General features: G+C 39.0%; 1 protein-coding gene across 3 annotated transcripts in view; it reads left to right on the forward strand.

Moving 5' to 3' along the window:
* Positions 1 to 14,079, forward strand: part of ORC4 (origin recognition complex subunit 4) — an 80,010-nt gene that overhangs the window by 34,103 nt on the left and 31,828 nt on the right. For 2 of the 3 annotated variants that reach the window (XM_079783247.1, XM_079783246.1), the window contains exons 2-4: positions 6,108 to 6,181; positions 9,369 to 9,445; positions 10,811 to 10,901. In XM_079783247.1, the coding sequence (XP_079639373.1) occupies positions 6,125 to 6,181; positions 9,369 to 9,445; positions 10,811 to 10,901 (225 nt within the window). In that variant the 5' untranslated portion in view covers positions 6,108 to 6,124. The remainder of the gene's footprint in view (positions 1 to 6,107; positions 6,182 to 9,368; positions 9,446 to 10,810; positions 10,902 to 14,079) is intronic. The other variant, XM_079783248.1, reaches the window with a different exon arrangement.

Consider the following 14,079-nt stretch of genomic DNA (forward strand, 5'->3'; position numbering starts at 1 on the left):
CGACATCTGAGTGCAAAAGGTTAAAATGTGTTGCCAGATTTTTTAGACATGCTAAAACTAGCATCAACAATAGCAACTTTGAAACAAGTAGGGAGAGTAATCCAAATCACTGAAAAATTATAAGCCAAGAAATGGAGGATTATTGGAGTATCCTATATAATAAAATGCTAATACGCAAATCGACCGAATGGTGGAACGACCAGTCGCTATGACATGCACTGACCACTAGGGGGCAGACGCTCCCACAGGGGGAGCGCCACTCAGCCAGAAACCCTGAGCCGGGCTCACAGCTGGCAAGCGCAGCGGTGGTGGCAGGAACCTCTCCCGCCTCTGCGGCAACGCTAAGGATGTCCGACTGCCGGATGTCCGATGGGGAGCCTGCCTAAGTCGTCAGTCGGACATCCCCCGAGGGCTCCCAGACTGCAAGAGGGCGCAGGCCAGACTGAGGGACCCCCCCATCTTGTTCACGAATTTCATTCTAGTTCATGTATAAATAAGTAAAAGTACAGATTTTGACTAGTAATTTTAATCATTAGAACTATTTCTCTTAGCCCTCCAAGTTCTTAATTGAAGCCAGTATAAATAAAATATAAAATATGCTAACTTAATTCTAGAAAGGAGATTATATTCATTAATCTATTAAAAATGTTAATAATGAGCTATTGTGAGTAATGGCCCACCTGTCCAAATTTTAAATGACAGACTTGTAAACAGAAGTATGGCAAAAATGAGGCTTTTAATACACTCCTGAGAGCTGGTATCCGTTGGCTTGCTTGCGCACGCGCGCGCTCACATACACACACATAGCAGAGAACATAGCCTATTTATTTAGTCCCTCCTCCAGTTCCTCATTGGCTGAGTACTATGAGGTCACCTGTTTCCTCATATGTCACCTAGGTCTTGCTGTCTCCCATTGGGCCATTAAAAAAAAATTGGCTGAGACCTTTCTAGCTGCCTTCATCTTCCCGGTCTAGCTGAGGCCAATGCCTGGGGGTGTTTTCCACCATAATGCTGCCCCACATGTACAGTTCTTTGTTCCTACATCCTCTTTCCTCCTCCCTATATTCAGCTTGCCCTCGGGAAATTCAGCAAATTCCATCAGAAGGTGACCAAGCTGGAGATGTATCACAGAGGTCCATTTCTTACATTATCAATCTTGTATTATAAACAGACATAATCAGGAATCACCAGATGTGTAGCTAATAAGGTCTGCAACTTGATTTAAAAATTATTCATAAAAAATTTTGCGTACTTTTGTTAATCTTGTGACTTCTCAAATAAATTTCTTAAATTATATTTTAACCATTTTGAAATTCTGTTGCTGTGACACTACCAAGATAATATATTGCATTTATTTTACTTGAATTAGAAAATAAATTACTCTGTTTCTGTAATTTATTGTTCTTTTTTGCTTGACAGTTTTTTTTAGAGTGATGGTATATAGTTATTTGAAAATTTAAAATTTACTAAGCAGTTGATTTAAGCTAACCTGTCTTTTTATGGCAGCTTAGTTTACCTCTGGACATCCTCCACTGCCGAGCACTTATTCATTTATCAAATATTGTTTTGAAGACCAACTCTCTGCTAACATTTACTAGTTGATTTGGATACATTATAACATAGTTTCTAAGCCCCTTTTTAAGGAGTCTTGGTCTAGTGCCGTGGTCAGCAAACTGCGGCTCGCGAGCCACATGCGGCTCTTTGACCCCTTGAGTGTGGCTCTTCCACAAAATACCATGGCCTGGGCGAGTCTATTTTGAAGAAGTGGCATTAGAAGAAGTTTAAGTTTAAAAAATTTGGCTCTCAAAAGAAATTTCAATCATTGTACTGTTGATATTTGGCTCTGTTGACTAATGAGTTTGCCGACCACTGGTCTATTGGAACAAACAGACAAGTAAACACAGAGTTAGTTGCATTAACCTGTGCTAATTAATTTGTGTGAAAGAAAGAGGAAGATTGCATATATCATGAAAGCCCTTAGGAACACTAAACCCTTACACATTTGCCAGAGTTGGGGTGTCACAGAAAGTATTCCCAAGAAAATAAAGTCTCAGTTTAAGATCTGATTTTGGAGTGAGAAAGGGTAAAGAGAATGGTTGATTGTTCCAGGCACAGTAGTAAGAGAAGGAGCTAGTTCAATAAGCTGAGAAAGTAGTCATTCCTTTTAAAAGATGTTAAGGAATTTGTAATTTATAATTTAGGGGGTCGGGAAAGGGTTTTTATGAGAAAGCTAGAGGCCCGATGCATGAAGATTCCTGCAAGAATGGGCCTTCCTTCCCCTGGCTGCCGGCACCGCCTTTGCTCCGGCCGGAGCCGCCTTTCCACTCCGGCCCGGAGCCACCTTTCCACCTTCCCATGCTGCCCAGAGGCCCAGAGCGGCCGGGGGTGGTGTGGAATGCCTGCATCATTGCCATGGCGACGACTCAAGCGTCCCACCCCACCCCGGGCCTCTCAGCGCCTGCATATGCAAATTTACCTGCCATCTTTGTTGGGTTAATTTGCATACTCACTCCTGATTGGCTGGTGGGGGGGTCAAAGGTACAGTCAATTTGCATTTTACTCTTTTATTAGTGTAGATGTTATCATAAATGGGGGTAAGACTTGGAGACCAGTAAAGAAGCTGGACAAGAAATAATGGTGATCTGAAAGTGGGATAGAGACAACTAGTAACAGAAGTGGTTTGAGTTGAAATTTTTGAGACAGTAGCATAGACTGATTGTTACTTGAAAGGCTGAGATTGATTATTAGGTTTAATCACTCTAGCAAAACAATTTAGAGAGAAGGACCTACTGGAAACTGATAATACAGCAATTATAGAAGCTAAAGCAGTAATATCAGGGTGAATCATTCCTTAAACTTACCCATTTCACTGCTCCTTGAAATAGTATGAATAAGTAATAGTAGATCCTACCAAAATTTTAGTCACTTAGGTTTATATTTGATACCAAAATGAGAACTCACTTAGTCTTGCATAGATATTCATCTACTCTTACACTTTATATCTAGTTCTACTATTTTAGAATAGTAAGTAAAATTATAGTATAGAAAGCACAATAGGAAGTAGAAGGAGTCCCAAGATCCAATGGTATAATTTGAGGAAAAAATTCAACCAAACTTACTCTAAGCATCTATTTGCAGATAATAAAGATTTGGTTGGACCACTAATCACTATTTTGATCATTACGTAGTTTTTAAAAGTCATAATATTAGAATTCTCTTTTTAACTTTTCTATTTTGAAATCATTATAGACTCACAGAAGTACATGGAGTCCAGTAAATCCTTCATCCAGCTTCTTTTAAGGGTGACAGCTTATATAACTGTAGTGTAATATTTTAAAGCAGGAAATTTACATTGGTATACCACTGGTAATAAACTAAAGACCTTATTCAACTTTTAGCAGTTTTCACCTGCACTCACTTTTGTGTCTGTGTCTCTGTGCTATGATCCCATGTATAGATTTGTGTGACTACTACCACAATAAAGATACCGAACTGTCCCATTATAAGAAAATCCCTCATGTCATACCCACCCCTCAACCCTGTCCCTGTCTCATAGCTGCCATATTCTGTTCTTCATTTCTAAATGTTTTGTTATTTTAAGAATGTGATTTAAATGGAATCACACAAAATGTAATTGGCTTTTTTTTTTCCTTTGTAAGCATAATGCCCTTGAGAGCCATCCAAGTTACTGCACATATCAATAGTTATTGCTTTTTTTTTTTTCCTCACCTATTTCCCCTGTATGTATGGATATTTCAGAGTTTCCTTAACCCCACACAAGGCCACTCTATCAACACAGGGAAGCAGCCAAAATGTGGAGACGAAGAAACATCTCACGAATGAAAGAAATGGAGGAAAGTAAACTACTGGATATAGAGTTCAAAACCACAGTTATAAGGTTACTCAAGAATCTTCTAGAAACCTCCCAGGAACTTAGTGAGACCTTCAAGGATCTTAATGAGAATGCCAAAAAAATGGAAAAGGACCAGTCATAAATTAAGCATACACTGTCTGAAATAAAACATAATATACAGAAATTCAACAGTAGACCAGAGGATCCCAAGAATCAAGTCAAAGATTTGAAATACGAGGAAGCAAAAAACACCCAACCAGAAAAGCAAAAAGAAAAAAGAATCCAAAAATATGAAGATAGTGTAAGGAGCCTCTGGGACAACTTCAAACGTACCAACATTCGAATTTTGGGGGTGCCAGAAGAAGAGAGAGCGCAAGATATTGAAAATCTATTAGAAGAAATAATGACAGAAAACTTCCCCTACCTGGTGAAAGAAATTGACTTACAAGTCCAGGAAGCGCACAGAACCCCAAACAAGAGGAATCCAAAGAGGACCACACCAAGACTCATCATAATTAAAATGCCAAGGGCAAAAGACAAAGAGAGAACCTTAAAAGCAGCAAGAGAAAAACAGTTACATACAAGGGAGTACCCATATGACTGTCAGCTGATTTCTCAACAGAAACTGTGCAGGCCAGAAGGGAGTGGCAAGAAATATTCAAAGTGATGAATAGCAAGAACCTACAACCAAGATTACTCTACCCAGCAAAGCTATCATTTAGAATTGAAGGTCAGATAAAGAGCTTCACAGACAAGAAAAAGCTAAAGGAGTTCAGCACCACCAAACCTGGATTATATGAAATGCTAAAGGGTATTCTTTAAGAATAGGAAGAAGAAGAAAAAGGTAAAAATAAAAATTATGAACAACAAATACATATCTATTAACAAGTGAATCTAAAAATCGAGTGAATAAAAAATATGATGAACAGAATAAACTGGTGAATATAATGGAATCAGAGGCATAGAAAGGGAGTGGACTGACAATTCTCGGGGAGAAGGGGGCATGAGGGGTACAGGAAGAAATTGGACAAAAATCTTACACCTATGGATGAGGACAGTGGTGGGGAGTAAGGGTATGGGGTGGGGGGGAGGTATGGGGGAAAAAAAGAGGAATATCTGTAATAATCTGAACAATAAAGATTTATTTAAAAAAATAAAAGACCAACCAAATTAAAAAAAAAAAAAGAGTGCATGTGTTTCTTTCATGGATGATCCCCAAAAGAAGAAAAATGCATGCTTTTAATAATGCCTTATCTGACATATTTGATGCAAGAGGGCAGATTAAACATCTACCCTGCAATCTCAGACATTTTACTTAACTTTTCTGAGCAGTGTATTCGTAACCCATAAAAAGGGGGGTAGGGCGTATGTTTTTTAATTCCAAAAATACTGTGAAATAGCTAATATAGCTCTAAAAAATGAGGCATATTACCAAAGCTTTCTCCCGCTTTTTAAGTAATTAGTCCTTATCATTTAAGGGACTGTTGTTCCAGGATTTGAACCCAGTCTTCTATAATTTCAGATGTCAACTTGTAGACCCTTTTCAAAGAACCAGAGTGAGGATATTATTTCATGTTGCTAATCTTAAAGGGTTATTGTAGTAATAGTTATTTTATAGAGTTATTTTGAGGATTAAATGAGTTAATAAATGCAAAGCACTTGTAACAATTCCTGTTATATGCTAGTAAGTAAACACTACTTAAGCTATTATTACCTGACTAATGAAGTACTCCTATAGGAAATCAGTGCTAAGGAAGTGGGATCTTGCAGCCTAGGTGTTTATCAATGAGTATGTTGCCCTCAAAGAGAATTTTATGTTATTTTTCAGTAGTACATATATATTTTTCATTTCAGTTATCATTGCCAAAATGCTAAAAAGCTTGGAATTTTTAAATACCTTCAATTTGGGGACTCTGACAATTAAATAGACAATTTTATTTAATATAGTTTGATTATGGATAAAGAGAAATAGAGGCATTTATGGATGTGTTCAGGAGAGGCATTTTATTTATCTACTCTCTAATGACTAAGACTGATCAAGAAAGCAAAGGCTTTGGGAAGGATGATTCTGTGGGATGGATGTGAGGAGAAACCACAATAGGTTCGGCTGAGAATTTAAAGTTTTAGAAATTTGATCATTTTTTCATGTTTTAAAATATGTGTTTAATTTGATTCTATAATGGTAAATTCTTAAATACTTTAAGCCAATAGTCTTTATTATATTCATGCTAAAATGTTTTGTTTTGTTTTTAAGGATTTCAATTTGTTGAAATGAGCAGTCGTAAATCAAAGAGTAACAATTTAATACATACAGAGTACCTTTCACAGGTTAGTATATATTTACATTAATTTCAAATTCTAGTTACCTTGCAAAGGTCCTCAGAGAAATAGTTATCTTCTTAATTTGAATTCTTCCCTTAGCACTTATGAAGGATAACTCTTTCCATTCTAAGGGGCAGAATGTCATATGCTTCTACTTAATTTCATCCATTTTAAGTCTTTGGGTAGTTGGGATTCTAACTTTACATGTCTTCCTAAGTGTGATTCTGATTTCAATTTAGTTTAACATTATCTTCCCAGTTTTGTACTTCCTTGGCTGAATGTATTCCTGTGGTTTTTTTCATTTCTTTTGAAGTTGTTATAAATGAAGTTGTTTTATTTTTATTTGTTCATTGCTAATATATCTAAATGCAATTGATTTTTATATATTAATCTTATATCCTGCAACCTTGCTGAACTCATTTATTAGTTCTAATAATTTATTAGTTTATTCCCTAAGATTTTCTATATATTAGGTCATGTCATCTACAAATAGAAATAGTTTTACTCCTTCCTTTTCAAACTGGATGCCTTTCATTCCTTTTTCTTATCTAATTGCTCTGGCTAAACCTTCAGTGCAATATTGAATAAAGGTGGCAAGAGCAGACAATCTTGTTTTGTTTTTGATATTGGGGAAATGCATTCAGCCTTTAACTGTGGAACATTATATTAGCTGTAGGTTTTTGTAGATGCCCTTTATCACATCAAGGAGGTTCACTTATATTCCTAGAGTATCATGAACATTTAAGATAGTTGCATACTGTATTTCAAATACTAAGTATATAGCTATACATATCTCTATTAAGGAATCTAGGAGGGAATGGGCATGGTATTTCTACCCTGGCATTTCTTTTTATCTGGCTTGATCATCAGAACTACATTATTTTTAAATTAAAACTAAATGGTATTGGCATCCCTTTATAAAACCTTGTTCTTATTTTTGAAGGAAAATGTTTAATTCTGTTCAAAATTTTTTAACAAGTATAATTTACATATTTTCATAAAGGGCACAAGTTCATGTACAGCTTCATTAATTTCTTTAAATCCTCACCCAAGGACATATTTTTCATTGATTTGAGAGAGAGAGACAGACAGAGAGACATCAGTGTGAAAGAGAAACTTTGATCGGGTGCACCTCCATGTTCCAACCAGGAACTGAACCTGCCACACCAACCAGGGCCAGCTTCATTAATTTCTGTACATACATACAATTATGTGACCTCTACCTAAAATCACTTCGGGATTTTTAAATCTCCGACTACTTACTACAGCTTCACTTCACTTTACCCCTGTAATACTTTATATTTAGTTGTCTCCTCTCTAATAGACTAATGAAGAAAGAAAAGGACTGAGGTTTGTCTTTTAATTTCTAGTGATATTATCTAGGTAGAGGAATAAACATTATGATTTGTTGATCCTCCATATATGCTCATTTAAATGTTTCACAGGTATTAGCTATTACCTGTCCAATACCTGTGTTGTATTTGAGATAGCTGCCTTATTTAATCTGAAAACAGGCTTGTCATAAAAGTGTTAGTGTCTCCATTTTATAGTTTTTTTTTAACCTTTTGCACTCGGATGTCGAGTGTGACTCAACACGGTTAGCATTAGAATAAAGGAATCGAGAAAAAAGCAAGCGAGTGCAGAGTTAAAAGTAAAATTTAGAAAGGGCTAACTGTAAAATGCTTTTCTGGCACCAATTTTCTTATTCTTTTCACTTCCTCTATAATGAAAAGTATGGATTATTTTATCCCCAGTGAATAATTTGCTTTGTTTATACTCTAGTGCATGTAAAGAGAACTCATGTATCTCTTTGATACATGAAGGATCAGTCCCACACTCTCAATTTGGAAAGAATTAATAATCTTGGAGGCTTCTTGTTTCTCTTGATGGAGCCAAATCTGAAGCCTCCTAAAGTTTGTGTCCCTGGGGTACCTCTGCATTAGCAGTAGATGCTGAAAAGAAATGTCTTTAATGGCCCATCTTTTCCTTTTTGCTTTCCATTTTAAATATATTTGTATTGATTTCAAAGAGGAAGGGAGAGAGAGATAGAAACATTAATGATTATAGAGAATCATTGATCGGCTGCCTCAGGCACCCCCCCCCCCCCCCCCACACACACACACACACATACACACACGCACTCACACTGGGGACTGAGCCTGCAACCCAGGCATGTGCCCTTGACCAGAATCAAACCCAGGACCCTTCAGTCTGCAGGCTGACACTCTATCCACTGAGCCAAGCCAGCTAGGGCAATAGCCTATCTTTTTAAAGAATGTGCTAGATTTTATGACATTTTTTACAACTAAGTCTGTGCCCTTTATTCTATGAAGTCCTCAAAATTTAGCTCTTTACAAGAAATTTTTTCTTAGTTTATTTCAATGATTTTTTTATTTTATAGCCTACATGAATGTGATTTCTTCCGTATAATTGAGCATTTTCTTATATGCTTTTAATACTTCTATGCAGGTTGTTCTTGAATGTGTCATTTCTGCACAGTATATTTGCAAATTTTTTAATTTTTTTTTTTAAGGCATGGGTCATGCTCTTTTAGTAATCTTGTGCTCTGCATCTAATAAGTACTAAATAACTACAGGGACTTCTAAACTTTTTTAATTCTCTCAGAATCCTGACCTTTATGGCAGGTACAGATTGGTAGGGCTTGGTCTAAGGCAATTTAAATGTATTGGTCTCTAGAGATTGAGGAGTGGTACATGAGCATTATGATATTAGGTTACATTATTAGATTATCGCCTCTCAGTTTTTTTTTTGCTGACATGTTATTCTTAATGAAGTATACATTCATTCACATGTATTAAAACAGCCCTCAAATTCTGATGTAGCTAAAGCAAGTAATTCTCTCTCTCTTGTTGAAACCTTCACAACTAAATTCTCATCTTTTCTATGGGATTTAAGATAAAAAGAACTGGGGACCCTTACCCCTCCCGACGTGGGAGTCTGTACTTGTTCTTCAATAAATCTCCACCTTTTCTATTAAAAAAAAAAAAAACAAGATAAAAAGAACTGCTGAATTTATAACTCATGAAAATGGTGCCAAAGATCTTGAAGAAAAGTTATTTAGGGAGGGTTGAATTGACTCATTAATACCTATTTCTGACTCCTATAAATGTATATTCTCATTCATTTTGATTGCATGTATAATATTTTTTAATACTTATTTTATTTTCATCAGGTACAAAGAATTTTACGTGAAAGATTTTGTTATCAGAGTGCACATACTAACCTGTTTGGAGTACAAGTACAATATAAGTAAGTTTGGCTATTCCCTTGTATGTTACGAGTATACTTACAGATGCACTGTAGGTTTTGCAGATATTACCATATACAAATTTTATCTTAAACCTACCAGACCTGAGGCCCTGAACCTAACTGTCCCCTATACCTGGGCTCCTGAGCATTAAAGAGAAAAAATCAACATGATACAGAAAAATGTTAGTTACATGCAAACAAGTGGTTAGAATAAGATGGAACTTGGAGACATTGTAGAAAATAGGTCTAGGCAAAGTACCGAAAATTAGGAGTCATCAGAGATTCGGAAATTACCGAAAAATCGGTACAGCGGTCTGGTAGGGTTAAGCATTGCTAATAAACAAAACCTTTTGCTTTGGGTATAGAAACATTAAGTATCATGAAGCAAGAGAGATATAAGTATTCCATAATAAGAAAGCATTTTAACTTTTAGTCTTATGTTGTTTTTGTTATCTGGTATCGTAGAGATAATTCTGAGCTTCTTATACCTAAGACTTGGCAGCCAGTTGTAGAGTGAAAGGGCCTAAGAGCAGTCACTGTTGTCTCTTACCCCATCCTATATAATAAAGAGGTAATATGCAAATTGACCATCACTCTAACACACAAGATGGCCACCCCCATGTGGTCAAAGATGGCCACCACAAGATGGCCAGCAGGGAAGGGCAGTTGTGGGCAATCAGGCCAGCAGGGGAGGGCAGTTGGGGGAAACCAGGTCGGCAGGAGAGGGCAGTTAGGGGTGACCAGGCTGGCAGGGGCAGGCAGTTAGGGGCAATCGGCCCGACAGGGGAGGGCAGTTAGGGGCGACCAGGCTGGCAAGGGAGGGAAGTTAGGGGTGACCGGGCCAGCAGGGGAGGGGAGTTAGGGGCAATCAGGCCGGGAGGGGATCAGTTAGGCGTCGATCAGGCTGGCAGGGGAGTGGTTAGGAGGTGGTCAGGCTGGCAGGCAGAAGCAGTTAGGGGCAATCAGGCAGGCAGGAAGGTGAGCGGTTGGGAGCCAGCAGTCCTGGTGGGATCTGGCCTAAACTGGCAGTCAGACATCTATCGAGGGTTCCCAGATTGGAGAGTGTGCAGGCTGGGCTGAGGGACACCCCTCCCCCCATGCACGAATTTCTTGCACCGGGCCTCTAGTACTAGCATAAAGACCAAGATATTTCAGACTTACTTGATTTCTTCTTGTGATTTCCAGAGAATCAGTATTAGCCAACAATCTGTTTCTGTGTAGGACTATTTAGAGTATAAGTCAAGTGCCCAGAGAGAAAGAAAAAAGGAATACCCATTTTCTATGCATATTCAAATTTAGCTTTAAAAAATAATACCTAAAAATTATTCCAGCTTTTTAAATTTGGGCCTGTTTATGTAATTTCAGACACTTAATTGAGCTGCTAAAAAGAACTGCTATCCATGGAGAAAGTAACTCCGTTCTCATTATTGGACCCCGAGGATCAGGAAAGACCATGGTAAAGCTATTTATTTCTGGTGTTTGCTTTGGTAGGCTTGTGACAATTCCTGTAGACAATGCTGAAATGTGTTTCATTATTTTGTTATTAACATTTTGCTTTTTTCCCTTAAATCGTTGAAAACATGAAAAGCCTTATAAAGTGGGGGCGATATACTTGAATTGGGCTATCTTTTTTGCCTTATTTTTCCCCACAGTGACAAGTTTCAGTTGATGTTTGTTTTATCATGGTCTTGTGTCCTTGAAGAATCAGTGATTGCCAGTGGAAAAAGCAAACTAGCATTTATTGGACATGTACCTTGTGCCTTTTATCTTTGCTTTATCATTTATTGCTTACACTAACCCAGTAAAATAGGTTTTGTCTCTCTTTGTGGATTAGGTAACTGTCACCCCATGCATTCTTTTTTTCTCATTATTTTATTGTTTAACCCTAACACAACAATTTTTTCATATGTCCATTCACATTTTCTAGATTTGTCTTCTACTTTCCCTCATTATCATATTTGCTTAGTTGCCTCATTTTCTCTTTTCACATTCTTATCCTCTCTAATAAAATGGTAATATGCAAATTAACCATCACTCCGCTACATAAGCCACGCCCACCAGCCAATCAGGGCAAATATGCAAATTAACCCCAATCCAAGATGGCTACAGCCACAGAGAGCAAGGTTTCCCAGGTAACAGAGCAAGCCAAGCTTTCCATAGCCGTTGCAGGCCTAAGCCTCCACTCAAGCTACAAAGTTTCAATTATAGAAGGTAAACAAATTCAAACAAATGGCGGCAGAATGGAGCTTGAGAGAGCAGGCCAGGGTTGCCGGCGGCAACAGGGGAAGCAAAGCTTTCCGCACACCCTGGCTGGGCTCACCCGCTTAAGGCTACAAAGTTTCAATTGTAGAAGGAAAATAAATTCCAGATACCAGGGCCTCCCCTTGGGTTGCTAGGAGGCGTGGCTGGCCTGCAAACCACCACAGGCCCCTCGCTCAGGCCACCCCACACCCCAAGGGAACCCCCACCCTTATTTCTGACAGCCTTCAGGGCAAACCAGCTGGCCCCCACCCCTGTACCAGGCCTCTATCCTATCTAATAAAAGAGTAATATACAGATTGATCATCACTACAACACACAATATAGCTGCCCCCATGTGGTCAAAGATCCTGCCCCCATGTGGACACAAGATGGCCACCACAAGATGGCCAGCAGGAGAGGGCAGTTGGGAGGCACCCGACCTGCAAGGGAGGGCAGTTGTGAGGGACCAGGCCTGCAAGGGAGGGCAGTTTAGAGGGACCAGGCTTGCAAGGGAGGGCAGTTGGAGGTGATCAACCCTGCAGGAGAGGGCAGTTAGGGGTGACCAGGCTGGCAGAGGAGGGAAGTTGGGGGCAAACAGGCTGGCAGGGGAGCAGTTAAGCATCAACCAGGCTGGCAGTGGAGTGGTTAGGGGGTGATCAGGCTGGCAGGCAGAAGCGGTTAGGGGCAATCAGGAAGGCAGGCAGGCAAGCAGTTGGGAGCCAGCAGTCCTGGATTGTGAGAGGGATGTCCGACTGCCCGTTTAGGCCCGATCCCACTAGAATCGGGCCTAAACGGGCAGTCGGACATCCCTCCAGGAGTCCCAGATTGGAGAGGGTACAGGCTGGGCTGAGGGACAACCCCCTGCCATGCACGAATTTCGTGCACCGGGCTTCTAGTACAGTATATGAGACCAATTATGTCTGTCACACTGAAAGTATTACCAAACTATTTAATTTTAAGTAGGTGGGCTGTGTGAAATCTATTTAAACAGTGTGTATTGACTATGTTATCTAAGAAACGGAAATTAGAACTTTCGGATTTTACTGTTTTCCATTACCAATATTGTTTAAAATATATAAATTGGGAATATAGATCTATTGGAGGAAGTGTGTTCTTCTTAGGTGCCTAGAAGGAAGGTTAATCAGAAGTACTAGGCAACTGTCACTGACAACCATCACAGAAAACTTGTTTTTAGTTCATGTGATTTTCCCTATCTGGTTGGTTGTAGAATTTCTTTATATTAGCAATGTTAAAATTTCACAAGTTATATCTAAATGTTGGTCATAAAAATTGATACTCTTCAGATCCTCTTAATGTGAATTTAGATCTTCTATAAAAGATCCTCTCCTCCCTCCCCCTGTTTTTATTATTTTATTATATCTGGAAGACACATCATCATAGTAATGTTTGAAGAACATCTATATATATAAAAGGCTAAGCAACCGTCTGACTGGCCGACCAGCTGGTAGGTATGACACGCACTGATCACCAGGGGGCAGATGCTCAATGCAGGAGCTGCCGAGCTGTGGTGACTTGGCAGCAGCAGTTCTTGGGTAGTGCACCCTGGAACCAGAGAGGAGGGAGCCCGATTCCTCACGGGATCACGCGATACCACCAGGCCGCAGGACCCCACCTGCCGGAGGGACCCCACTCACTCCATAGACAGCCTTTGAGCTGCAGCTATGCTCCAGGTGCCGCCGGCCTGGGAGGGACCGAGGGAGGTTGGCTCCAGGGCGTGTCCGGCCCGTCTCACCCAGTCCCACCCCACTGGTCACCTTCTAATTAATTTCCTTTCAATGTGCACAAATCGTGTACCGGATCACTAGTTTTTAGATAAAACTTCAGTTTTCAAGAAACTTCACAGTGATACTCTTATATCAATACAGAAGAAAATGAGATTTAGGAAATCAGTGCATTAGGTCTGTTCCTTCATAAACTGTGCATCTTGAAACTAAATGGCACTACAACAGGAAAGTTGAATCTCAGTAATTTGTTCATCAATGTCAAGCCTAAAAGTACAACTTGAGTGGCCGATTGAATTTATTCTGAACTTCACCTTGGAAGTTTGTCATTCAAGGCATGGAGAAAGTTCAGGGGAAAAAAAAAGAGCTAAACACTTATAAAAATGTGTAACTAAATACAAATTTTAACTACACTCCATTTCATTAGAAAATGGGCTAAAATAGATATATTTTTTACCAGAAAAATTAAGCAGATACTACAAAGTTCCCATATTATTCTCCCCCACCCCTACCACATACACACAATTTCCCCTACTGTTAACATCTTGACTTAGCATGGTGCATTATAATCAATGAATTGATATTGATACATTATCATTAAAGTCCATAGTTTACATTAAGGTTCACTCTTTGTATTGTACAATTTAATGG

This window comes from Cnephaeus nilssonii (genome assembly GCF_951640355.1).
Source record: "Cnephaeus nilssonii genome assembly, chromosome: 10".
In the NCBI taxonomy this organism is placed as follows: domain Eukaryota; kingdom Metazoa; phylum Chordata; class Mammalia; order Chiroptera; family Vespertilionidae; genus Cnephaeus; species Cnephaeus nilssonii.